Source organism: Chrysochloris asiatica, unplaced genomic scaffold (assembly GCF_000296735.1).
Source record: "Chrysochloris asiatica unplaced genomic scaffold, ChrAsi1.0 scaffold00117, whole genome shotgun sequence".
Classification (NCBI taxonomy): Eukaryota; Metazoa; Chordata; class Mammalia; order Afrosoricida; family Chrysochloridae; genus Chrysochloris; species Chrysochloris asiatica.
Window position 1 is genome coordinate 9461980 of NW_006408635.1, and position 25134 is coordinate 9487113.

Sequence of the window (25134 nt, forward strand, 5' to 3'; positions counted from 1 at the left end):
GACATTGTTTCGTTCTGCTGTGCATGGGATCGCTATGAGTCGGTTCCGACTCGATGGCACCTGACAACAACAACAACTTCAAAGAGGAAAAGTACAAAGATGCTATCCATTTCTACAACAAATCTCTGGCAGAACACGGGACCCTGGATGTGCTTACGAAATGCCAGCATGCAGAGAAAATCCTAAAGGAGCAGGAGCAGCTGGCCCACATAAACCCTGACCTGGTTCTGGAGGAAAAGAACAAAGGCAACGAGTGTTTCCAGAAAGGGGACTACCCCCAGGCCATGAAGTATTACACAGAAGCCATCAAGCAGAACCCACGTGATGCCAAACTTTACAGCAATCGAGCTGTTCGTTACACCAAGCTACTGGAGCTTCAACTGGCGCTGAAGGACTGTGAGGAGTGTATCCAGCTAGAGCCAACCTTCATTAAGGGTTATACGCGGAAAGCGGCTGCCCTTGAGGCCATAAAGGACTACACAAAAGCCATGGATGTCTACCAGAAGGCCCTAGACCTGGACTCCAACTGTAAGGAGGCGGCAGATGGTTACCAACGCTGCATGATGTCCCAGCACAACTGGCACGACAGCCCGGAGGATGTCAAGAGACATGAGTGACCCCACCATGCGGCTCATCCTGGAGCAAATGCAGAAGGACCCCCAGGCACTCAGAGAACACCTGAAGAATCCAGTAATAGCTCAGAAAATCCAGAAGCTGATGGATGTGGGTCTGATTGCGATTCGGTGATGACTTGCGCAGCCGCGTTCCCTTCACCCCAAGAGAAAGAAGAGCTGGGAGCGCAGCAAGCAGCGGAGCAGAAGGGAGAGAAGGGGAAGCCAGTGGTCCCTGTATCCACTGACGTGAAGGATGAGAGACTCGGCCAGCTGGCGCCTTGGGCCTCCCAGCACGCGCATGGTCTCCTCACTGCTGCCCTCGGTTTGGTGTCCCCGTCCCAGCCCTCCATCACTGTTTCGGCTGCTATCCCATAGTTGGTTATTTTTTATTTGGGACAGTTGGGAATGTGTGGGGAGGGGAGGGTCTTCTTCCCATTCTCAGGTCCCAACTGTCTTCACATTGTCAACTCCACGTCTCCATCAATAAAACAAGCCAGTCAGGCGTGGTTAAAAAAAAAAAAAATTCTATGGAGTGATTCACTCTTGGCGACCCCATGTATATCAGAGCATAACTGTGCTCCACGGGGTTCTTATTGGCTGGTTTTTGGTTTGTTTGTTTTTTTGACGTAGATCCCACGCCTTTTGCGTGGATTGGTAACCAACAAAGCACGTTTACTGTTTGCACCAGCCCTTTGCGAGCAAGTGGCGGACTGAAACACCAGTACTGAGGTGTCGAGCCGGGCCTGGAGGCGCCCAGAACCGGGTGGTTGGCTGCTTCCGGTACGCGCCCTTTAAGGCCGTGTCGGCGGGAGGTGGCCGGAAGCGAGCCGCACGCGGCGGGCACCACGTGGCCTCCATTAGTGCCGGGGACCTGATCGGCCATGGACGTGGGCGCTGGGGAGTTCGAGCAGATTCTGCCGCTGCTGCAGAAGTTGGTTCTCGGAGCTGATTTCGTGGGTGCGGTGTTTGGAACCCCGGTGGGGACATGCAGGGGGTGGCTGGGGGCGCTGGGCACGGGCATTGTGCCTGAGCTGGGGTCTCCGTCCCAAGTTAGGCCCGGCCTAGTCTCGGGGTCCCAGGCACCTCGGGCGGGAAGCCGGGCAGGTTTCAGTCCTCGGGGCTGGGCAGTCGTTTGGGGTGGCCAGGCCTCTGGAGCTTCGGCCGCCTCTGTGCCCCCGGGCTTCTCGTGCACCCACAATGTTTGTGGCCAGGAGCGTCTAGGGCCTCCTCAGTGGTCTTCTTGGTCTTCTCCGCCCGCTCTCCGGCAGGTCTGGACATTGAGTTCACCGGCCTGCGCTCCAGCATGTCCGGACCCCAGCAGATCAGGTAAAGCTGAAGCATTCAGGGCTGAGCTCCAGGAAACCCCTGTTACGGCGGGGTGCCATGCCTGCATGGGGTGGGCGGTCAGGACGTGGCCCCGCATGTGGGGCGCCCCTGCGTGCCCGGCCAGCTCTGCGCACTAGCTGCTGGCCGTCGGTTCCCTGGTGGGGTGGCCAGGAACAGCGCTCCCCGGAGGGCGGGGCTGGTGGCTGCGAGCACAGACAGACAGACAGACAGACAGAGTGCCTGGGCTTCTGCCGTTCCTCTTCACAGTCTGTTTGACCTGCCATCCGAGTGGTATCTAAAGACCCGGCAGAGTGTCCAGCAATTTACCATCTGTCAGATTGGTGAGTTAAACCGTCAGCTCTTGGTTATGAGTTATGGAAGAAGTCATTTTTATTGTCTTTGTGTATTTTCCAGGGAAATACAGCTCTGACACTTTTCAGAGATAACAGTTGTTAAGTACCATAGAATCAGTTTCCATTCATTGCGACCCTTTATAGAGTTTCCAAGTGGCAGCTTTTGGGTTTGAACCGCTAGCCTTGCAGTGCTCATCCTGCAGCACCTCTTCAGAGATAATGACTGTGATTTTGCATACTCCCTTTGGTTTTGGCCACGTTCCGCCCCTGGGCCCAAACAGGAACTTAAACTAGCAGTGTTGTTTTCATGATTGTCCCTTTCTCTAATGCGCTGTGTCAGAAATAACAGAAGTGTATGATTTCAACAAACAGAAATTCATTATCTAACACTTCTGGATTCATAGTGACCCCGTATAGGATTGCCAGGAGTGGCTAGTGGGTTTGAACCTGTGGTTAGCAGTTCAGTGCTTAACCTACAACACCACACCAGGAGTTCAGAACCTTTATTGGTGGTGGTGGTGATGTGCTGAGGAGTCAGTTCCGATTTACGGCCACCCTGTAGAGGGCTTCCCAGGCTATAAATCTGCACGGAGCAGAAAGATGTGTTTCTTCCCAAAGTGGCTGGTAGATTTGCCCTACTGACCTTGCGGTTAGCAGTACAGTTTGTAAGCCGCTGTGCTTCCCGGGCTCTTTCAAGCGTCTCTTTATTTTTTGTTGAGTGCCTTTGAGTGGATTATGACTCATAGCGACCCTGTATGGGGTTTCCTGAGGAATGGTCGCTGAGTTTGAACTGCAGATCCTGTTGTTCATCCGACGTTGCAGTCTAGTGCTTACCCTACAGCATCACACCAGACCCTCTGTTGTTGTTGGTAATGTGCCGTGGAGTCAGTTCCGACTCATAGCGACCCTGTATAGGGTTTCCGAGGCTGTAAATCTTTACGGGAGCAGAAAGCCTCATCTTTCTCCTGTGGAACAGCTGGTAGTTTCGAACTGCTGACAGTGAGATTAGCAGCCCAGTTCGTAACCACTAAACTGCAAGAGCCTCTGTTACAACTGCTTAATTCCCAGGCTGAAATCAGCCATATTGTTGCTGTTAAGTGCCATCAAGTCAGTTCTGCCTTATAACGAGCCTAGATACAACAGAAACAAACACAGGCCCTGTCCTGTGCCATCTCACAAGTGTTGCATTTCCGCCCATTGCTACCACGGTGTCAATCCAGCTCCTTGGGGTTCTTCCTCTTTTTTGCTGACCCTCCGATTTTCCAAGCATGTTGTCCTTCTCCAGGGATTGGTCCCTCCTAATATGTCAGAAGAATTCTGGTGTGGAGCTGTATGATAAGCTGGACCGATAACCACAAGGTCAGCAGTTCAAACCCACCAGTTGCTCCTTGGAAATCCTACACAGGGGTGTTATGAGCTGTAACTAACTCAGAGGCACTTAAGAATGAGAGACAAAGTCTCACAACTCTGTCTTCCAAAAAGTGTTGTAGCTTTTTGTACTTCCTAAGGAACTCTGGTAGCATAGTAGTTATGAATCAGGCTGCGAACCTTAAGATCAACAGTTTGAAACTACCAGCTGCTTCGCGATAGAAAGATGAGACTTTTACTCCCGTCAAGATTTGCAGCCTTGGAAACCCTGTACAGGGTCGCTATGGGTTGGGAATCGACTCGACGGCACTTAACAACAACAAGATAGATTTAAGGAGCTCTGGTAGTATAGTGGTTACGAATCGGGCTGCTAACCTCAAGGTTAGCAGTTCAAAACTACCAGCTGTTCTGCAGGAGAATGGTGAGGCTTTCTGCTCCCATAAAGATTTGCAGCTTCGGAAACCCTGTACAGGGTCACTATGAGTCGGAATCGCTCCATGGTACTTAACAACAACACGAAGATAGATTTGTTTGATCTGACAGTTCATGGTACTTTGAATATTCTCCAACACCATAATTCAAATGCATTGATTTTTCTACAGTCTTCCTTATTCATTGTCCAATTTTCACATGCATATGAGGTGATTGAAAATACTGTGGCTTGGGGTCAGGCACACCCTAGTTCTCAAAATGACATCTTTGTTCATGAACACTGTGAAGAAGTCTTTTGAAGAAGATTGACTTAAGTCAATATGTTGTTTGATTTCTTGACTGCTGCTTCCATTAGGGTTGATTATGGATCCAAGCAAAATGAAGTCTTTGACAACTTCAGTCTTTTCTCCTTTTATCGTGATGTTATTTATTGGTCCAGTTGTGAGGATTTTTGTTTTCTTCACATTGAGGTGCAATCCATACTGAAGGCTGTGGTCTTTGACCTTCATCGGCATTTATCTTTGCTTCCAATAAGCACGGTTGTATCATTTGCACATAGCAGATTGCTAGTGAGTCTTCCTCCAATCCTGATGCTGCGCTCTTGGTATAATCTGTCTTCTCAGATTATTTGCTTAGCATACAGATTGAATAAGTATGGTGAAAGGGTACAACCCTAGCACATATCTTTTCTGATTTTAGACTATTCAGTCTTGCCTTGTTTTGTTAGGATGATGAGCTCTTGGTCTATGTATGGTTTCCTCATGAGCACAATTAAGTGTTTTGGAATTCTCATGCTTTTGGTTGTTAACCATATTTTGTTATGAGCCACACAGTTGAATGCCTTTGCATAGTGAATAAAGCACAAATGATTTCAGCCAAGAGCCATATGATGTCAGTAATAATATCCTGAGTTCCAAGTCCTTTTCTGAATGGGCTTGAATTCCTGGTTGCTCCTTGCTGATGTACTGCTGTAACTGTTTTTGAATTATCTTCAGCAAAATGTTTCTTGCATGGGGTGTTAATGATATTGTTTGATGATTTCACCACTCCACTGGGTCACCTTTCTTTTGAATGGGCAAAAATATGGATGTCTTCCAATCACTTGGCACAGATGAGTGGGCACCTCTAGTCCTGCATCACTTTATTGACATATATCAATTTGTATTACATCAATTAATTCCTGGAGTCCTGTTTTGCAGCAGTGCCTTCAGTGCAGCTTGGACTGTTTCCTTCAGTGGCTGTACCAGCGGTTCTTGATGATAGGCTAACTCTTGAAACAGTTGAACATCGACGGATGCTTTATGGTACAGTGACTCTGTGTATCCCTTCCATCTTGTTTTGATGCTTTCTACATCATTCAATATTTTGTCCATAGAAATCCTTCAATATTATAAATGGACTCTTGTCTTTTTAATTCAGTTCTTCATCTTGAGAATTGTTTGAGCAGGTTCTTCCATTTTGGTTTTCTAACTCCAGGTCTTTGCACATTTCATTATAATACTTGAATTTGTCTCCTTGAGCTGTCCTTTGAAACTTTCTATTGAGCTCTTTTACTTCCTCATTTCATCAGCCATAGATATTATGTAAATGAATGAGCATGGCTGTTATTCCAGTAAAAGTTAAAACAGGCCACGGGCAGAGTTTTGTTGACTCCTGCTTCTGATATGAGTTGCATTGTGTGTGTGTTTTCTCTGGATCGTCTGTCCTTGGCCTTTGCCATTTTTCTGTTGCTGTTTCTGCTAATTGTCAGACCTCTGAAACATTGGGGAACAGCTCTTGGTCACAAGTTTCTATTATTTCCCCTATTTTGAAGTCTCTTTGACTTTGTACAGGCTCTTTTAGGCAACACTTTTCTGTGCATTTTAAAGCAGTGAAATTGATAAATCTCTGACTTTGTGGTTTCTGATATTTTCTCTGGTTAATTTTGAAACTAGAAGATTGTTAATTTAATATTTACTTTTTCACTTGAAGGAGTCTGGGTGGCACAGTGACTTAAGTGTTGTACTGCTGGTCCACAGGAGGAAGATGAGTCAGTGTGCTTTGGATCAAAGATTTTACAGCCTCAGAAGCCCAGTGGGACATTTCTACTCTGTCCTCTAGAGTCAGCGTGAGTCAGAATAGACTCGACGGCAAGTGGGTGTAGAGTGGGCTTTTGGTTTTCTATTTGAAGAACCGTCCGTACTTATATTTTAGTAATTTCAATGTCAGTGACAATTTGATAGTTTGCATGCTTCTAATCTGTTTTTAATCTTCCTTCTTGCCTTCACTCAATAGGTTGACTTATTTTTGGGGGGTAGGTGCGTAGCTTTAATGTAGTTGTCTAGTTTTGTATTTCTGTCTTGTTTTATTTCAACCCTTTCATGATTCAATTATTTTCCGCTTTGAATTTTTTGTTGATATCATGTGTTTTCAGTAATGGAAGGCATACTAAAATTAAGGGAAAAGTACTTTTCAGGTGATAAGAGTTTTGATACACTTAATGGGAGTCATGTCCCAAGTGGATTCTGGTGGTAGGATTGGTGGGGTGAAGTCAGTTTTTTTTCAGATTCACACAGTTATATGTATCTCCACCAGGAGGCAGCACATACTACTCCTCGGATTAGAGTTATAAAAGTGAGATTTTATTTGAACATACTGTTTGTTAGGTGGTGGTGGTGGTGAAGTGCTGTTGACTCAATTCTGACTCATAGCAGGCAACTGGTGAGTTTGAACCAGCAACCTTGTGGTTCAAATTGACCTTGTGATCCAGTACTTTATCTCACAGTGTCACACCAGGACTCCGTTTGTTAAGAGGTAGTAGTGATGTGCCACGGAGCCGGTTCCAACTCATAGTAACCCTGCATAGTTTCTGAGGCTGTAAATCTTTATGGGAGCCGGAATCCCCACCTTTCTCTTGCAGAACAGCTGGTAGTTTCGACTTGTAACCACTTTGTAGTTAGTGCCTTGAAAACCAGTCACCTTTTCTGAATTGTCAGGCTGCACTGGCTTCTGAAACCAGTGAGAGCTTTTGCTTGAATTGTTCTCGGCTCCTCCCTTATATCATGCTTCTGCTGTGAGTAGACGAGAGTCTGTGAAGGTTACCCCTGAAATAAAAATGTGTCTGAAGATTGACTTCTAAGTTTCTTTTTTTAAAAAAATTGTAGATGTTAAACTATTCTAAAACCCTGAGTAGTGTCTTAGGATGTGAAGCACTTTTCAAAATAAAGTGTTTTGTCTGTGAAGGTAACGTCAGCTCACGCCCTCCACTCTCATTCCTCTAGGGTTGTCTCTGTTTTCCAGCATCAAAGGAAATCCCAACAAGTATGTATAAACCTTTTGCAAAACGTATGGCTCTTGCCATTTTTTTTACTAAAACTATTGTCCTTCAAGTTCTCCCTCATATGGTTTACTCGGTCAGGAGTGACAAATTTAAGAGGGATGGCGCCTCATTCGTCATCAAAAAGAACATTTCAACATCTACCTTGACATATAATGCTGTCTGTGATAGGATAATATTTGTATGCCTGTAAGGAAGACCAGTTAATACCATTATTATTAAATGTACTCACTGGACCACTAAAGCCCGATATCCCAGAGACTCCCTATTCCCCCCGTTATTCCAGCGTGTCTTCTGACTGGAAGCAGGGCCTTGCCAACCCCCTGTCCTGTGCCTTAGTGCTCCCTTTCCTGTCTCTGGTATTGCTCTGTGCACCTTCTTGATGACTGTTACCAGAGTGTGTTGTAATGAGAGTGATGACTGATCACAGCCACTTCCCTGCTGAAGTCAAGGGACAAGGGACCCAGCGTCTCTGTGGAGACTGTTCCTTGAGGGCTGGTTTCTGCCTCGCCTCCTAGGCCCTGCAGTGCCAGTCATAGTACTTGAACCCTAAAATATGTAGGCCAGGGTAGAAGTGCCCCATGATGTTGTCGAGGCTTGTCAGTCTTGATGCGCGCAGACAGCCTCATCTTTCTCCCTCCAAGTGGCTGGTGGCTTTGAACTGTCAGCTCAAATGGTCACCACTGTACCCCCAGGCACCCTACTTGAAACGTAGTCGATGTTAACATACTTCGTCAGCAGAAGAAAGAGCCCGCTCCACAAGCTACTTTCATGAGCCTGAGTTTAAAAATCGGTTCTGGCTTTTCTCCTTGCGTTTCTTCCCATTTTTTTTTTTTAGATACGTCTCCCATTCGTGTAACTTCTTTCTCTTCCCTACAACGTTTGGGATTTTGGATTCAGAATTCTCTTTCCAGGCATCTAGTGTTGAGTTTTTGAATCAGTATGGCTTTGACTATAACAAGGTATGGCTTCGGAGGAGGGATGTGGGACTGTTATAAAAGTTGCCTGATCTAACTCATGAGCAAGTCTGTTTTTTCTTTCTCGTCTTTTTTATCCACACGAACTGAAAGGATTCTTTTTCCTCCTGGCACAGAAAAGACTCCGACTGGTCTCCTTGCTTTGTTCTTTAGTTTCTCAAGAATGGCATCCCATATATGAATGAGGACCAAGAGAAGAAAATTAAGCACAGTATCCTGAGTGGGAACTGGAAAGTCCGCAGGTAGAGCTGATCTCACCAAGTCTTCTTTGGGTTTGGTGGTTGTTCTGTCTTTGTGCACCTGTCGGCACAAGGAAGGTGACATCGTATCATGCTCATTTAACTGGGACGGGAATGCACTGCCGGGCTGGTGTGTCCCTTCCTACGCTGCTGGTGAGAAAGGGCATTCAGCTGCTTCCTCCATCAGCTTCAGCTCCCGATGAATTACCCTCTGCACCGAGTGTGGAGTGTGATTTTAGTGTCTGAAAATGAGGGATGAAGAGAAACCAGACTGTTCGTTTGGTGCTCAAATAGGAGACAGAAACATCATTCCAGTGTTGTTAAGTTCTGACTCATAGTGACACTGTACGTGGTTTCTGAGGAGCAGCTGCTGGGTTTGAACTGCCCACCTTGTGGTTTGTAGCCCAGTGCTGACCTTTAGAGCCACAGGCGGAGTCTGAAAAGCAATGGTTGTCTACTGGATTTGCCGTGAGCCCTGGCCCTGGTCTTTGTTAGCATCTCTGAGGGATGTGGTGCACTGAATTCCTTGTCTGACCCTCGCTCTTGGCTTTTGACAGGACTTTGAACTGCGGTGAATATTTTCCTTTCCACCCCAGATCTACTGAATCAGAATAGACATTTTAACAAGATCCCCAGGTGGTTCTTGTGGATCCTTGTGTATTCTTCTGTTTCTGTGTTGTTGTTATGTGCCATGCAGTGAACTCATAATGACCCTGCTTAGGGTTTCCGAGGCTGTAAATCTTTACCAGAGCAGAAAGCCTCATCTTTCTCCCATCGAACAGCTGGTAGTGTCGAACTGCTGACTGTGAGATTAGCAGCCTGATCTGTAAACACTACGCTACCAGAGCTGTTTCTGTAGACTTCTGTTAAAATGTAGATTCATTGTATCTAGAGTGGAAAGAAAAATTCTTAGCAGGAGGTTGAACTGGAATGAACCAGTTCAGAGCTCTGGTTTTTACAAGAAGTACCTTAAGGGATCCCATCTATAATCAGTGTCTCTCTAGTCTGTTGGGTGCCAGTCTGGCTCAGGAGCCCACCTGGGAACTGGCTGATAAAAGCCCTGGACCCTGGCAGCAGGGGAGTTTCCAGGTGGGTGTGGTGAGTGCAAACATCTCCCAGAGAGGAAGTGGGAGCATTGAACTTGGTCCCCTCTCAGACCTAGCCTTCAGAGTCTCGCGTTTGTATCTTGTTTTTCATATTAAAGCTGTTAGTGCAGGTACCGTGTCTCCTGTCAGCTGTGAGCTGTTTTCGCGCATTTTTGGTCCGAGAGGAGCCAGGTGGTTGGAGATGCAGTCAGAGCTCTATGAGCTTGAGGCCTCCACCTGGGGATAGGGCGAGCTTGCATGAGCAGTTAGGGGCTGATCTCAGCAGTAAGGGGGGTGCTGAGGTTTCCACATGATAAACTGGGGTGCCATCAAAGCGGGGTACATAATGGGTGACATGAGCGGGATGAGCAAGAGAAGCCCTCCAGACTGCTCAGAGGGTTACATCCTGGGTAACTTCTGCCTCTGAGCTCGTGCCTCCACATAGATGGAGTGCTCTGGTGTGTGGTTTCTGCCATGCTCCCTGAGGGCAGAATGTCAGCCCCAGGCCTTGAGACTTAGTACTTCAAACCAAAACTGCTCCGGGCTGACCAGGGTGGGCGGGCAGGCTGGTGTGCCTGAACTAGGTGAGTGTTTGTGGAAAAGTCATTTCAGCTCTTTGGGCTTCAGTTTCTCTGCCTTTATCACTAAGGGGGTGAAACGAGACAGCTTGTAACTGTGAACCATTCTAATTATCTGGCCCAGATCATGGTCGTAGGCCATTCTGAAGATTTGTTGTTTTAATTCTAGTGCGTGGCTTTCATATTAAAGTGTAGCTTTTCATAATGGAATAATATAATTTGAATGTTTAACTTTCTGTGATTTTGAAATGTTGGTGAAAGGCCTTCCCTTACCTCCAGATAACAGGCTGTTCTTCTATTTCTGGCACTGGAGACGGCATGTTTACCAGTGCCTCCATCTTGTCCTTAGGCCATCAGCAGGTGCTCTGTTACCGCTGAAAGCATGAAGAAGCCAGTACTGACAGCTGTGCTCAGGACGGGGCACATCCCTTCCTTCCTCAAAGTCCTGTGGACACTGAATGGGCCCTGCTGTTCCCAGCATTGTCTGGAAGCACTCAGACACAGTAGCTGACTTCCTGTTGTCTGCTGAGACCTGGAGGAAATGGTCTTTTGAAGTTCATTACCTTCACTAGTTACTGTGTTGCCACTGGAGCCCCCAGACGGCTTGTAATTTGACATCTGGTTCTGTTGTAATTTGACATCTGGTTCTAGCGCAGTGTCTTCAACACTTCTGCTTCTGTGCCCCATTTTCAGTTCTTTGAACAAAGACCAGATCAAGGTGGTGATTGATGAGGTGACCCGGTGGCTGGGCCTGGCAGAAGATGGCGATTGCATGACTCTCCCTGGCATCACTGGTAGGACTGAGGAACATTGGGACAGGACCTGTCTTGGCCCGGCTCTGGGGGTAGTGTGGGCGCAGGGACCCAGTCACTGAGTCTGATGCCAGCAGTCACTGAGTGGGAGTGCTCTGGGCTCAGATCAAGCTCTTACCTGAATCCAAAAGCAGGAGGCTTTTGACTGACTTTAACTATTCAGGCCTGTTGTTAATGTTGTTGTGTGCTGTACAGCTAGTACCGGCTCCTACTGACCTTACGCGCAGCAGAACTAAGCGCTGCCTGGGCTGCGCCATCCTTACAACTGTTAGGGTTAGGAACTAAAATTCCATCAGCGCCATCCTCTGTCTGCTGGCCCTGAGTGCCTTGTGTCCTCAGAACTGAACTACTTTAATCTCTTGAGTTTTCCCACAATGAAATGCGGATGCTCAGTGCACATGCCTAGCTGGGCAGTTCTTTGTGCCTGTTCTGTGGACCCCTGGGGTTCTCTGAGATCCTTCCCACCAGGTCATAATGTCTCCCAAGACCAGGTGCCATTTGCCATCGTGAGTCACCCCCTGATACCTGTGTCCCCACTGTTCTAGAGGACACATCATCTTCCTGACCGCAAACATGCTGCTAACAACAAAAAACCGATTTTACTCAGGAAGCTGTTTGGTGAAGTAATAATAATTACTGATTTTATTAAAGCTCAACCTTTCATTATGCACATTTTTAATAGTTGTGCAAAGAAATAAAATCATGTCTAAAATAATGCTGCTCCACACCTAGTGACATGCACAGGCTGCCGTGGGTTAGCAGCTGGATTAGCTGCTCTTTTCCATGGAACATCATCTCCAATGGGAAGAGCTAACTGGGGTTTTATAGAGGTGGGTGCTTGCATTGTCTCAAATGAAAGAGGGAGTCTATTGCTTCAAGTTAAATAACTGACAGTGTTTACTAGTGAGAAAATATGAGCTTTCAATCAAACCCTGGAGTTTTCGAAAACTTGCATGTGTTTCCAACTCAGAGAGACTATGTCGGGTTTCCAAAACTGTAGTCTTTATGGGAGCAGATGGCCTCCTCTTTATCCCGGGGAGCTGGCTGGTGCATTATAACGGCTGTTCATGCAGTTAGTAGTCCAACACATAACCATCAGCACCACCAGAACACCTTGCAAGAAAGACCAATGGGTTTTAATGTAACAGATCATGAGAAGTTCACTGCCAGATTCCACAGTGCAACTGATTTAAGAAAGGGTCACCTGGTGAGTTTCGGTGCTATAGTAAGGAGAAGACCCAGACCACTTTGAGAGGGCCAGTAATTCTTTGCCCTGTTTTCGTTGCACATAGGTTTGAGCCTGGTTGGATCGTCATGTGTGCTTCCATGACGGCAACATATCACAAGAGATTGAATGCAGAAGCAGATAAAAGATTCCAGCTAGATCTTAAAGAGGTTTGCAAAAATGTAATAAAACAGTGCCTGCCAGCTCACTAAATTGTTTTTTGTTGAGTGAAAAAAAAAAAAATTACGTTTTCAGTAATAGCATTACTCATGTAGCATAGATTTATGGTTATTTTAAAAGAAAATTTCAAAATGCTTATTTAGATAGGTATCAATAGCTATGATCCTCACAAGGAGCCCTGATGCCCAGCCGGTTATGTGTTGGGCGGTTGTTTGAACCTACCAGCTGCTCCTCAGGAGAAAGATGACGCAGTCCGCTTCTATTAAGATTACGGTCTCAAAAGCCCAATGGGGAGAGTTCTCTCTCCTGCAGGGCCTCTCTTGGTAGAAATTGACTGGATGACAGTGGCTTTCTGACTCTCACAGACTAAAACTCCTGGGGTCCTCAGTCACTTGGAGAGTAGCCCTGAGACCAGCAACATTGAGAACCTGTGATTATGAGGGCTTGTGAGCTGCAGGCAAACCTGATGCTGTTGTTATGTGCTGTGGAGTCGGTTCCGACCCATAGCGACCCTGTACAGGGTTTCCAAGGCTGTAAATCTTTACGGGAGCAGAATGCCTCATCTTTCTCCCGCGGAACAGCTGGTAGTTTTGAACTGCTGACCTTAAGGTTCGCAGCCCGATTTGTAACCACTACACTTCCAGAGTGTAGGTCCTGTCAAATGGGTTCAAGCTCATAGTGACCCTATGCACATCAGAAGGAAACACCGTCTGGTCCTGTACCATTTCCAACAGTTATTTACGTTTGTGCCCAGTGCTGCTGCCATTGTGTCATTCCATGTCATTGGGGAGCTTCCTTTTCACTGACCCTCCCCTTTACCAAGCCGGATGTTCTTCAGGGACTGGTCCTTCCTGATCACATGTCCTAAGTAGGAGAGACAAAGTCATGTCATCCTGGATTCTAAGGAGCATTCTGGCTGTACTTCTTCCAAGACAGATCTCATTTCTGGCAGCCTCTGGTACTTTTAATAAACTTTTCTAGCATCATAATCCAAATACATTGGTTCTTTTACAGTCTTCAAGTTAGCATTGTTCAACTTTCATGAGGCAATTGAAAATACCATGGCTTGGGTCAGGTGTACCTTAGTCCTCAAACTGCTGTCTTTGCTGTTGAACACTTTAAAGAGGTCTGTGTAGCAATCCATCGTTAGCTGCCTTTTCCCCTCATGCCATCTAGTGCAGACAGTCTGTCTGTCTGTTTCTGTCTCTCTTTCTCTCGGTGGCGTTACCTCCTGAGGAAGTGGAATACTGTTCTAGGGTGGAGTGCACATCTGTGAGAGTCTGTGTCTCCTTGCTGCAGGGTTCCAGGCCTTTGAGGTCCAGTTAGTGCTGCAGCAAGCCCTCCCCAACATCTGGACGGCGCTCAAGGGCCAAGCAGTGAGTTTCTGTGTGGGATGGGGAGTCGCAGTGGCTTCTGCATCTCTCTGTTTTGACCAAATTGCTTCTTTGTTTGTTTTTGAGATGAAGAACCATTTCTCTTGGCTTCCTTTCCACTAACCCGGAAGTCTGGGATCTTGTTTCTGCTTTTCATGGCAGGTGATAGTGAAGAAAGTGAGTCTGCAGCACCGCTGGTGTCTGGAGAACAGCCCTTGTGAGCGAGAGAACTGTTGGAAGGAGAAGATTCTTCTGTCTGCAAAGGGGTTTTCAGTCTTTTTCCAGATGCTGGTGAAAGCCCAGAAGGTAGGGGGAAAATCACCTTTGTTGTCCTTTAGCAGTTTTTTTTTGTGGAGCCCTGATGGCGTAGTGGGTTACACATGGGGCTGCTAACCACAAGCTCAGTAGTTTGAATCCACCAGTCGCTCTGTGGGTGAAAGGTGAGATTTTCTGCTTCTGTAAACGTTTACAGTCCCGGGAACCCTTGACTTGATGACACACTCCCATCCCCACCCCAGCAGTGTTGTGTGGGTGCTGTAGATCCTGTGGGTGCTGTAGGTCCTGTAAGATAAGTGACTCCATTTAGCTACCTTTGCTTTCACCCAGTCCTGCTTGGTTAAGCCGAGGAAAGACTGTCCCACGGGAAACATCGTTCTTTCTTGGACCTTCCAGGAGAACGAGCATTTCAGTACTGATTGATCTAAAGCGACTCGAGGGCTGCAGGTGTCTGCTTTATAGTCTAGGCTCCCCCTGGGACCCTGCCCCAAGTCTCCACTGCTCTGTGTGTGTGTGTGTGTGTGTGTGTGTGTGTGGCAGTTAAGCAGTTGACTGCCTCTTGTGAGGGTGGACTGGAGGTGAGGAATGATGATCATGTGACTAGTCTTGTAGGTTCTAAAGTGAAATCCATTGTAAGAAACTGCTATTAATGTATGGTGTCTATTGTGTTTTTGTAAATGCCACCTCTGACTGATTGGTCTGCTCCACGTAGCCCTTAGTGGGACATAACATGATGGTGGATCTGCTGCACCTTCACGAGAAGTTCTTCAGGCCTCTTCCAGGTACAGGGACAGGTCTCCTGTCTCCCCCCACCCCCCTTATCACCATGTACCATATGGCAAGGGCAGGGGTCCCTAGGGGTGCTCAGAGGCAGCTCCCGACATACACCTGTCCCCAGGGGGTGGTGGTGTGTGCAGAGGTCAGGCAGGCCCTTGGCTCTGCTCCGTCTGTCACTGTCTTCCTAGGCTGGAAGAAGGAGACTTCCGGAAGGAAAAACACCCCTTCTGGGAACAGGCTCTCCCTCCCCCATTAGGACATCGGTCACTCCCCCTGTGCACAGCTAGACAAGACCAGAGATGTGTGGTGACCTCAGCTCTAGTCCTAAGACTTTTTCCCCTCTGATGTGAGATTTTCCGTATTTGATGACACTACCTGTTGGCTCTTTTTCACTTACCCAGACCATTTGCTTACGTCATTAAAGAACTCCACAATGTCCTTTGAACTGGCTGTGTGATACTGCTGTGGGCCATACCATGACTGAGTCCGTTGTTGGGCATAGGGCGGATTGTTGTTGTTGTTAAGTGCCGTCAAGTCGGTTCCGACCCATAGCGACCCTGTACAGGGTTTCCGAGGGTGTAAATCTTTACGGGAGTAGAAAGCCTCATCTTTCTCCCGCGGAGCGGCTGGTAGTTTCGAACCACTGACCTTAAGGTTCGCAGCCCGATTCGTAACCACTACGCTAGGGGTTAAAACGATTTCCAGAGCCCTGCTTGGACTCCTCGCCCTCCCCTCCATGTAATGTGTGTGTCATCTCCCGCTAGTTCCTGGAACCCCTCTGTTCTCAGTTTCCGTACCGGTCAGAGGTGGATAATAATAGTACCCATGATGAGCCCTGGTGGCACAATGATTGGTCCCTTGGCTGCTGCCTGAAAGGTCGGTAGTTCAAACCCACCAGCTCTGCCATGGGAGAGAGATGTGGCAGTCTGCTTCCTAAAGATTATAGCCTTGGAGATCTGTAAGGGGCAGCTCTGTGAGGGAGGATTGGATTGACAACTACCAGGAGAACCACAAGAGTACCTATGCCATAGAAGTGTTGTGGTGATTAAACTGTTAACTATAAAGAGAACAGTTCTCTAGATTAAAGGGGTGAGAAGGTTCCAGGAGAGATTTCCCCAGCCAATGAATTGATTCAAAACCCGAGTTAGCGCTAATTAAGAGACGATTGGGAGATAAAGTTAATAATAAGCAAACAGCAAAACGATCCCTGGGAGAACCACAGCTGTTGGCTGTTCAAGAAAGGCAGTGTTACTGCAGATTATCCCCCAGTGTTCTGTGATGAATGCGCCATAGTTGTGGGGGGTGTCTGTGATGGTGGAAGTGGTACGCAGGGCTCAGTGAGCACCCTACTTAGTGGGAAGTCAGTAACTAAATGCCTAAACCCCGAAGTCACCTAGTAGCATAAGCGTACTACTTAGATATATAGGAATAAATAGCAAAAGAATCAGAATGGAAAGTAGCTGCCTTTGGAAAATAAGAAATGGGAGGGTTGTTGTTGTTGTTGTTTAAGTGCCATCAAGTCAGTTCCGACCCATAGCACTCCTGTATGGGGTTTCTGAGGAGGGCCTGGTGAGCTTGAACTACCAGCCTAGTGATTGAAATCATTTTGTATTCCGCTGCAGTAACCCACAGTGCCATACCCAGACTCCTGTGTACCTTTGATAGATACACCAATGTGTGTGTGTATGTGTATGTGTGTATGTAACAAGGCGACTTCTCATTGTAATGAACTTCAGTTGATTTTTCTTGAATTTTCTCTCAGTGGTCATTTACAAATGATGATTTCATAGCTGCCTTTCCAATCATGCCTCCCTCCTCCTCCTAACTCCATTGGCTCAAACGTCCCAAACTCAGTTAGCTGATGCTGGCAGTAGCATCTGGACTCAGTGGAAACCATTTGTTTCTTACTGTTAGTTTATGTATTATAAAGAGCCCTGGAGGTGCTATAGAATAAGCACTAGACTACTAATCACAAGGTCGGCAGTTCAAATCCACTAGCAAGTCCCTTGAGCGAAAGATAAAGACTTCCTGTTCCCCTAAAGATTGAGAGCCTCAGAAACCCTATTGTGGGGTTGTTATGAGTCAGAGTCGACTCCCTGGCAGTGGATTTGGTTTGGGTTAGATATTGTAATGGCAGGCTGGTTTGAAACTAGAATTCCTTAACAGTAAGATTGAGGACATTTTCAGTTCCTGTTGTGTTTTGTTTTGTTTGCTTATTTAAAGCAAGGTTGGAGAATTTTCCTTATTATTTTTAACGACAAATAAACTCACTTCTGACTCTCTGGGTCTTTCTCCTCAGAAAGCTATGATCAGTTTAAGCAGAACATCCACCACCTATTTCCTGTTATCATTGACACCAAGAATGTGACGAAGGCTGTCTGGAAGGTAACACTTCTCTGGGTTAAGGAGAGCTTTGCTAGTCCCATGACCACTTAGCGTTCTCTCTCTTAAAAAAAATCTTTAAACCGTTTCCTCAGGTTTTAAAACTGGTATCCGTTTCCTTTTGCATGTTGACACCACACGGTATTCATATTAGCGTATTATATATGGGTGGGCTTCAGATCATTTGTGGAAAAATTCCATTGTCTTCTAATTCAATCCTTCCTTGAACTTTTTGAAACACCTTTGTATACTTAAGTCTTTGTTTCTTCCTCCCCTCCTTCCTTCATGTTTCTATGTTTTCACTTACATGTATGTCGTGCAGATGCTTGTTCAGATCAGATAGCAGAACTCCATGTATTTAGAGTTTGATACATGTCTAGTAAATATTTGCAAAATGTTTAAAAGAGCTATCAGGTTATGTTCCCTCTCAATGACTCTTGAGAAGCATCTTCTTCATCAGGCTTTAAGGGAGTGGGTTCTCAGCCCCCGATAGCATAGTAGAATCTCTTGGAAGGGAAATCATGGTACCTGGGCCTAGAAGCTGAGTTCAGCTTCTCCTCAGATTTCAGTGGGGCCTAGGTGATTCTAATGTGTGGCAGGGCTGCCCTGTCCACAGGGCAGCAGAGGGACCCAGTGATGTCAGTGCTGCTGAGAAGTAAACTGAGGAACAGAGAAGAGGGGGAGGAGCCAGATCACTGTTCTGGAAGGGAACCACCAAAATGGGAATGGTTGTCAGGTACATCTGGCCCACAGAGCATCTAGTGTTTGAACCTGATGTATTTTTTAGGGAGGTGAGCGCACTATGGTGTCTGCCAGTCTCCAGGGGATGTATATAATGGGAAGGATTTGGGACTGAGCTGATGGAACTGATGTGGGCTCCTTTCCAACAAGATGAGACCAAACTCTACTCCATAGTTGCTGTCCTGCCTGATGTTCTCCGTGTGGGTTTCTTGGCCTGGGTCTGGTACATTGGATTCCTGTGTTTACAGAAACCCTTCGAAACTTGTGTTCTAAGGGAGATGGTATGAGTTGGTTTGTGCGTGTATTTCTCCCTAGTCTGGGATATTGAGTCCCTTATAGAAAACCCAAGCACACTAGGGACCCTGGCACCTAATTAAGAACTGAGAACAGTTAAAATATTTGTAAAGAGCGAGTTGTAGGAGTAAGCATTTTCCAGATTATTTGATAACACTGGAAGCAGATGATAACAATGTAAATGCTGCGGTTTCCATGGTTTGTTTTCTGTAATTATAGGAACTGAATTTTCCAAGGGTTTCAAATCTTTCAGAAGTTTATGAAGTCCTTAACAGGTAAGGAGAGCATTATTTTAGAGTCACTTCTAGAGCATGGCTCTCAATCAGGGCAGTGTCTAGGACATTTTTGTGTGTCACAAAGGTGGGGGGACGGTGGTTGGTGGTCGTACTGTTGCTGGCCAAGATGTCAAAGGCACTGAGGTGGATGACTGATGGTTTGGGGGGCAGAGTTGTTGTTAAGTGCTGTCGAGTCTTTTCTGGCTGATAGTGACAGGGTTTCCTACAAGTGTCTGGTGGGTTTGAACTGCTGACCTTGTGGTTAACTGTCCAGCGATTACCCTGTAGCTCCACACCTGGTAAAAAGTCTGTTGTTGTTAGTTGTCATTGAGTCAGCTGACTCAAAGTGACTTATGACCTGATCTTGCACCATCTCATGGAGACAGGGGCAGATTACCCAATAAGCAAGGTAAGCACAGGCTTCTTCTTGTTGTTAAGTACCGTGGAGTTGGTTCTGACTCATAGCGACCCTGCACAGGGTTTCCAAGGCTGTAAATCTTTACAGGAGCAGAAAGCCTCATCTTTCTCCCATGGAACCGCTGGTAGTTTTGAACTGCCGACCTTGAGGTTAGCAGTCCGATTCGTAACTACTATGCTATCAGAGCTCTACACTTGTGTTATTTACCAATCTGTGGTGAAATATTTCACATGAGCTGTTCACTAGAGATTAGTAAGCGTGCACAAGTAAGCTTATGCTTACGTTACTTACTGTGGGTAGCACATCCCTGTTACGGATTATAAATTTGAAAAGAGGCTTTGACTCTGTGGGAAGGTGGTGGTGGTGGGGGCTTGGGAGAGAGATGCCAGCCCTGGAAGCAGAATCGTGGATATGGTGAAAAAATGTGAAATGGTTTACTACAGATGAGTAAGTAAGTCCATGCTTCCCTTACTTTTATCAACCATGATGTCCTTTCTTAAAGACTGGGATCTCCCAGGAAGACATAGCCAAAGGAAGTGACTCTTAGGAGCATTCTGGTTGTGTATCTGCCAAGACTGGCAGTCTGCGGTGTATCACTGCTCTTCATCAGCACCAACGCTCCAATGCATCATTCTCCCGCCGGCCTTTCTCTCTGTCCCACGCTTACATGCAGTGCAGCGGGTGGAAAGTCTGTGGTTAAGGTGAGGCACACTTTAGTCATCTCATTGATTTCTTTGCTCTTTCATTTTAAAGAGGCCTTTTGCAGTACATTTACCGAATGTGGCATGCCATTTGATTTTTTTTTCCTGTCCCGGGTGTATTTGTATAAACAGCAGAGGAGGACAGCAGTTCCAGGGGTCATGCCAGGCCTTCTGGCCTCAAATGGGGAGGAGCTTTACTCCATCTCAGATTGGGAGCCTGGGCACCTTTGAGAGCCTGATCTATATAGCCAGAGCTTGACTTGAGACCTTATAACACTGGCCTTGGGTTTTGGCTGACAGAGCTTCAGACTCTTGGCAGTGTGTGCCCGAGCATGCATCTCCAGCTAGGGATGGGCAGCTTAGGCCAGTCAACTGAGCTTGCCGTTGACACCCTTTGGGAACTTCTGCTTGACCTCATGGGCTCTCAGAGAGCCTGGATGGCCTCGGCACGTGCATCCGTGGCCTTGACCTCCACGGGTTCTCCGAGAGCCATGATGGCCTCGGCGTGTGCTCCATGGCCTTGACCTCCATGGGCTCTCCAAGAGCCAGGATGGATGGCCTCGGCATGTGCTCCATGGCCTTGACCTCCATGGGCTCTCCGAGAGCGATGATGGCCTCAGCACGTGTATCCGTGGCCTTGGCACTGTTGGCCTGCATCTTCTTCAGGCCCTTCTGGTTATGCTTCTTGGCAAAGTGCATGTTCCTCAGACTCTTAGGGTCCCTCGCCTAAGAGACTCATATTGTTGTGATGGGGTTTCTTGAGGCCATTTCTGGGTTGTTTTTGGGACTGGTTTGTGTGGGGTGGTTCTTGGACTTGGCCATGTCTCCACCTCAAGCCCCTGCCCTCCCCACAACCTCTGTCTCTCTATTGTCCATGAGACGTGGATGGCAATGGACACCACGCAATCGCCATTTGATTGCTTAACTGCCTTTGTTGTTGTTGTTACATACCGTCAAGTCAGTTCTGACTTAGAGCAACCCTGTATAGGTTTCTGAGGAGTGAATGGTGGGTTTGAACTGCAGATCTTGTAGTTAAAAGTCCATTGCTTACCCTACAGTGCCATACCAGGACCCCTGGTGGTGGTGTTGTGCCATGGAGTAGATTCTGACTCAGAGCGACCCTGCACAGGGTTTCTGAGGCTGTAAATCTTTACGGGAGCAGAAAGCCTCATCTTTCTCCCACGGAATAGCTGGCAGTTTTGAACTGCTGACCTTGAGGTTAGCAGCCTGACGTTTACCCACTCTGCTACCAGAGCTCTTACAGGACCCCTCTAGCTGCTTAATTCTGTGAGGTTTTCAGCTGGTGAGGGCTGGTTTCTTATGGTTTGTGTGTGCTCACTGCAGTGCTAATGCCACGGGAACAGGCCTTTTTTCTTTTCTTCTTGATGTTTCCCATGGGCCACATAGTAGGGGCAGGTTCAGTGTTCACAGGAAGGGATGGTCCTAAGTGCTAGGTTAGTTTCTGCCCTTTCTGTAAGAAGGCTCCCCAGCCTGTGGGTAATGCTGGTGTGAGGATGTGCTCCTGAGAGCTCTGCTGTGCAGCCTCTTCCCTCCCCAGCACACCGCAGAAGGGGGACAGTGGTGTCTGTCTGGAGAGAGAGGAGTTCTGTGTCTCTGGTGGCTGCTGTCCATGTGGGCTTTGCTGTATGTTCCTCCTAGGCTGTTGTTTTCTAAGAAATGCTTCTTCCCTCTCCTACCCCATGTCTTTTCTTCCCCTTCCCGATTCACCATCGTCCTCAGAAGGCCATTTTGCTTCCCATTTCCCAAAAGAAAAGAAGAGGCCAAAGACAAGAAATCCCTCATCAGCCTTCTTTCTTTCTCCTCTGGAGTATTTTTGCAGTTTTTGTCATCTTTATTATTATCTTTTCTGTTACTTTAAACAACAACAATAACTACAATGAAAACAAAACAGAAAAAAAAACCCAAAACAATGGCAGGAAAGACTGCCCTTCTGAGACTTCGCCTCTTCCTGAGCCCCACAACCTCCCCAGCCCACTCACTTCCCAGCCTTTCCCTCTCTTTTAGATCCACCCCCTCAGCATCAGAATCTCCCAAACTTAAAACCAGATAAAGTTCTCTTTTTGACTCTGTCCTCCCCTCTCGCTCTGCTGTGTTTACTCTTCCTAGAGGTCTCTAGCTCTTCCTGCTGCAGGTACATGCTCTCTCTTCACCTACATCACTGTACATGAGGTCACCTGGGCAGGATGATGCGTGGACAGCATCCCACACAGCCTGGCACATAGTGGTGCTCTGATGTCATCTTTCCTTGTGGAATCTGGCCCTCTGGCCTCTTCTCTCTCTCTCTCTCTCTCTCTTTTTTTTTTGCTATAATAGCCTTATTTTCTGGTGGTTTTTTAAAATTGTTTTTTTAAGCCAGTTCCTTGTTGGTGCTTGTTTTTCTATTCATTTCTTAGATGTTTCAAAAAGTCCCTCTTAGCCCTCTTCTTGACTGGTACCACGTCCCTCAGTGTCCTCACCCATGCCCCCAGCTTCAGCTCTCCTACCATGTGCAACCCCATCCAAACCTCACCAGCTTCAGAAGAACATCTGGTTCACCAACTGACTGTCCCTGTGTCATAGGCTCCTTCAACTCAGATTTATCTTCCCCTGTACCTCAAACACAGTATGGTGCTTGGGACAACACGTTAGTCCTTAGAGTAGCAGACATTCTGCTGAGGGGGGTTAGTGTATGTGTGTGTAGGAGAGAGAAAGACTGAGTGAGTGGGAGAGACACTATGTGTGAGAGGAAAAGTCTGTGAGAGAAACTGTGTGTGTGTGTGAGACTATGTGACATTTTGTTGTGTGTGTGACACACTGTGTGAAACAGACTGTGTTGTGTGTGTGTGACAGATTGCGTGAAAGAGACTGCTCTGGGAGATAGTCTATGTGTATGAGAGAGACTCTGAGTGTGTGCATGTGTGTTTAAGAGAGAGAAAAATGTAAAGCTGTGAATTGGGACCACCTAGGTATAAAGCCCAGCTTTGTCACTCACTAGCCTTTTAAGTAATTTTGGAGAAATGACAGAATCTCTCTGCCTCAGTTTCACCACCTGTAAAAATGAGGACCTAGCATGTGACTCACAGATGGGTGTGAGGATTCAATGAGCTAATACAGGCATACCTGAGTGATTGTGTTTCACTTCATTGTGCTGTACAGATCCTGCACTTGTGACGAATTGAAGCTTTATGACAACCTTGCATCCAGCAAGTCCATTGGCACCATTTTCCAACAGCAGCACTGTGCTCGCATTTTGGTCATGCTCACAGTATTTCAAATGTCAGTGATGCTTTTGCACATTTCTGCTACTCATCGTGTCAGCTTGTCATACTGTAGTTACTTGCATATTGCTTTGATTCTGGAAGCTGTGCTACAGGTATTTTAAATACCAGCAGGGTCACCCACAGTGGACAGGTTTCAGTAGAACTTCCCGAATGAGAGAGACTTGGAAGAAGGGGAGACAGACCACATTTGAAGTTTAGCCACCAAAAACCTTACAAATAGCAGTGAAATATTGTCAGCTATATTGCTGGAAGATAAGCCCATCAGGTGGGAAGACACTCAAATATGACTGGAAAGGGACTGTATCCACAAAGTAGAGTTGACTCTAATGAAGTCTACAGAACCTTCATTTGCAGGTGGGGCATAACTCAAAATGATGAGAAATGACTGCCAACAGCCATTAATAATCAGAACGCAGAAGGTTCGAAGTTGGAAGTTGTAAAAAAAAAAAAAAGGAATGGAATGGATAAAGATTGATATTCTAGGATTAGTGAGCTGTAAGTAAAGTAAACAGGTATTGGCCACTTTGAATCAGACAGTCTTATGGTTTGTTATGCTGTGAATAGTGACAAATTGAAGAAGGGGTTGCATTCATTGTCAAAAAGACCATTTCAAGATTAGTCTTCAAGTACAATGCTGTCTATGATAGGATAATATCCTTATAACTACAAGGAAGACCAGTTAATAGCACTATTATTCAAATTTTTACTACAACCCCTAAAGCCAGTGAAGAAACTCTACCAGTTTCTTCAGTTTGAAATTAATCAAATATGCATTCAAGATGCATTCATAAATACTTGTGATTGGAATGCGAAAGTTGGAAAAAAGAGGAAGGATCAGTAATTAGAAAATATGACTTTGGTGATAGAAATACAATGCTGGAGATCACATGGTAGAATTTTGCAATCCCAGTGACTTAACCATGGCATATACCTTTTTTCAATAACAAACAGGGTACAGGTTGCAGCTGATTTTGATTACCTTTAGAACAATTTTACTTGCATGTGATATTAATGATACTGTCTGATGATTTTCCCATTTCGTTGGTCATCTCTCTTTGGACTGGGCACAGATATGAATATCTTCCAATCAGTTGGTCAGGTAGCTGTCTTCCAAATTTTTTAGATGACTGATTACCTTCATTGTTGCAACACTTTGTTGAAAGATTTCAATTTGTATTCAGTCAATCCCAGAACCTTGTTCTTCGCCAATGCCTTCAGTGTAACTTGGACTTCCTCCTTCAGTACCATTGGCTCTTGGTAATATGCTACCTCTTGAAATATTTGAACATCGACCATTTCTTTTTGGTACAATAACTCTGTGTACTCCTTCCGTCTTCTTTTGATGCTTTTGACATCATTTAATATTTTGCTCATAGAATCCTTCAATATTGTAAGTTGAGACTTGAATTTTTCTTCAGTTCCCTCAGCTTGAGAAATGCTGATCGTGTTCTGTGCTTTGGGTTTTCTAGCTCCAGGTCTTTGCACATTTCATTGTAATACTTTGTCTTCTTGAGCTGCCCTTTGAAGTTTTCTGTCCAGCTCTTTCATCTTATTCCTTCCATCTACACTGGAGAGCAAGTTTCAGAGCACCCATTTTGTCTTTTCCGTCTTTCTTGTCTTCTTCATGGCCTTTTGCTTTCTCCCTCCCTGTGGGATGTTCTTTTTTTTTTGAAGGTAAAAGTTTTTTTTTTGTTTTTTTAGTGTTTTATTGTGAATTATATGATAGTTTACATGGAAGAACATTAGTTTTACATTCATTCTATCGTACATCGTATCATTGACATGGTTACAGTCCCCTCCATGCATCATCAACCAATCAAAGGTTATACCCTGCAAGCCTGCCCCGTACACTATGCCCCCCCCCCCCCCCACACACACACACAGTCTTCAGCACACAGTCGCTCTCCCTCTCTGGATCTAAAGTCCCCAGCTGCTCCATTGCTCCAAGTCATCGTCTCTGCCTCCGTCTCAGGCATCACTGCTTCTCTGGGTAGGGTCCTGCTCTCGACTCTTCTTTGTTGATGGTCCTAGGGACCTCTGCTCCTAGACTGGAAAATTAATCACTCCCTCCCTTGCTATAAAACATCTACTTTTACATTTAAAACCCTCAC

At 46.2% G+C, this 25134-nt stretch overlaps 1 protein-coding gene and 1 pseudogene across 1 annotated transcript in view; both read left to right on the top strand.

Annotated features, from left to right (window-relative positions):
* Window positions 1-747, top strand: part of LOC102812548 — a 14871-nt pseudogene extending 14124 nt beyond the window's left edge.
* A 748-nt stretch (window positions 748-1495) lies between these two features.
* The window catches only part of PNLDC1 (poly(A)-specific ribonuclease (PARN)-like domain containing 1), a 34886-nt gene continuing 11247 nt past the window's right edge, over window positions 1496-25134 (top strand). Inside the window, exons 1-12 of the mRNA XM_006868485.1 lie at window positions 1496-1571; window positions 1883-1940; window positions 2208-2281; window positions 7354-7393; window positions 8248-8371; window positions 8540-8628; window positions 10982-11082; window positions 13805-13881; window positions 14041-14184; window positions 14867-14936; window positions 17231-17316; window positions 18568-18623. Coding sequence (XP_006868547.1) covers window positions 1496-1571; window positions 1883-1940; window positions 2208-2281; window positions 7354-7393; window positions 8248-8371; window positions 8540-8628; window positions 10982-11082; window positions 13805-13881; window positions 14041-14184; window positions 14867-14936; window positions 17231-17316; window positions 18568-18623 — 995 coding nt within the window. The remainder of the gene's footprint in view (window positions 1572-1882; window positions 1941-2207; window positions 2282-7353; window positions 7394-8247; window positions 8372-8539; window positions 8629-10981; window positions 11083-13804; window positions 13882-14040; window positions 14185-14866; window positions 14937-17230; window positions 17317-18567; window positions 18624-25134) is intronic.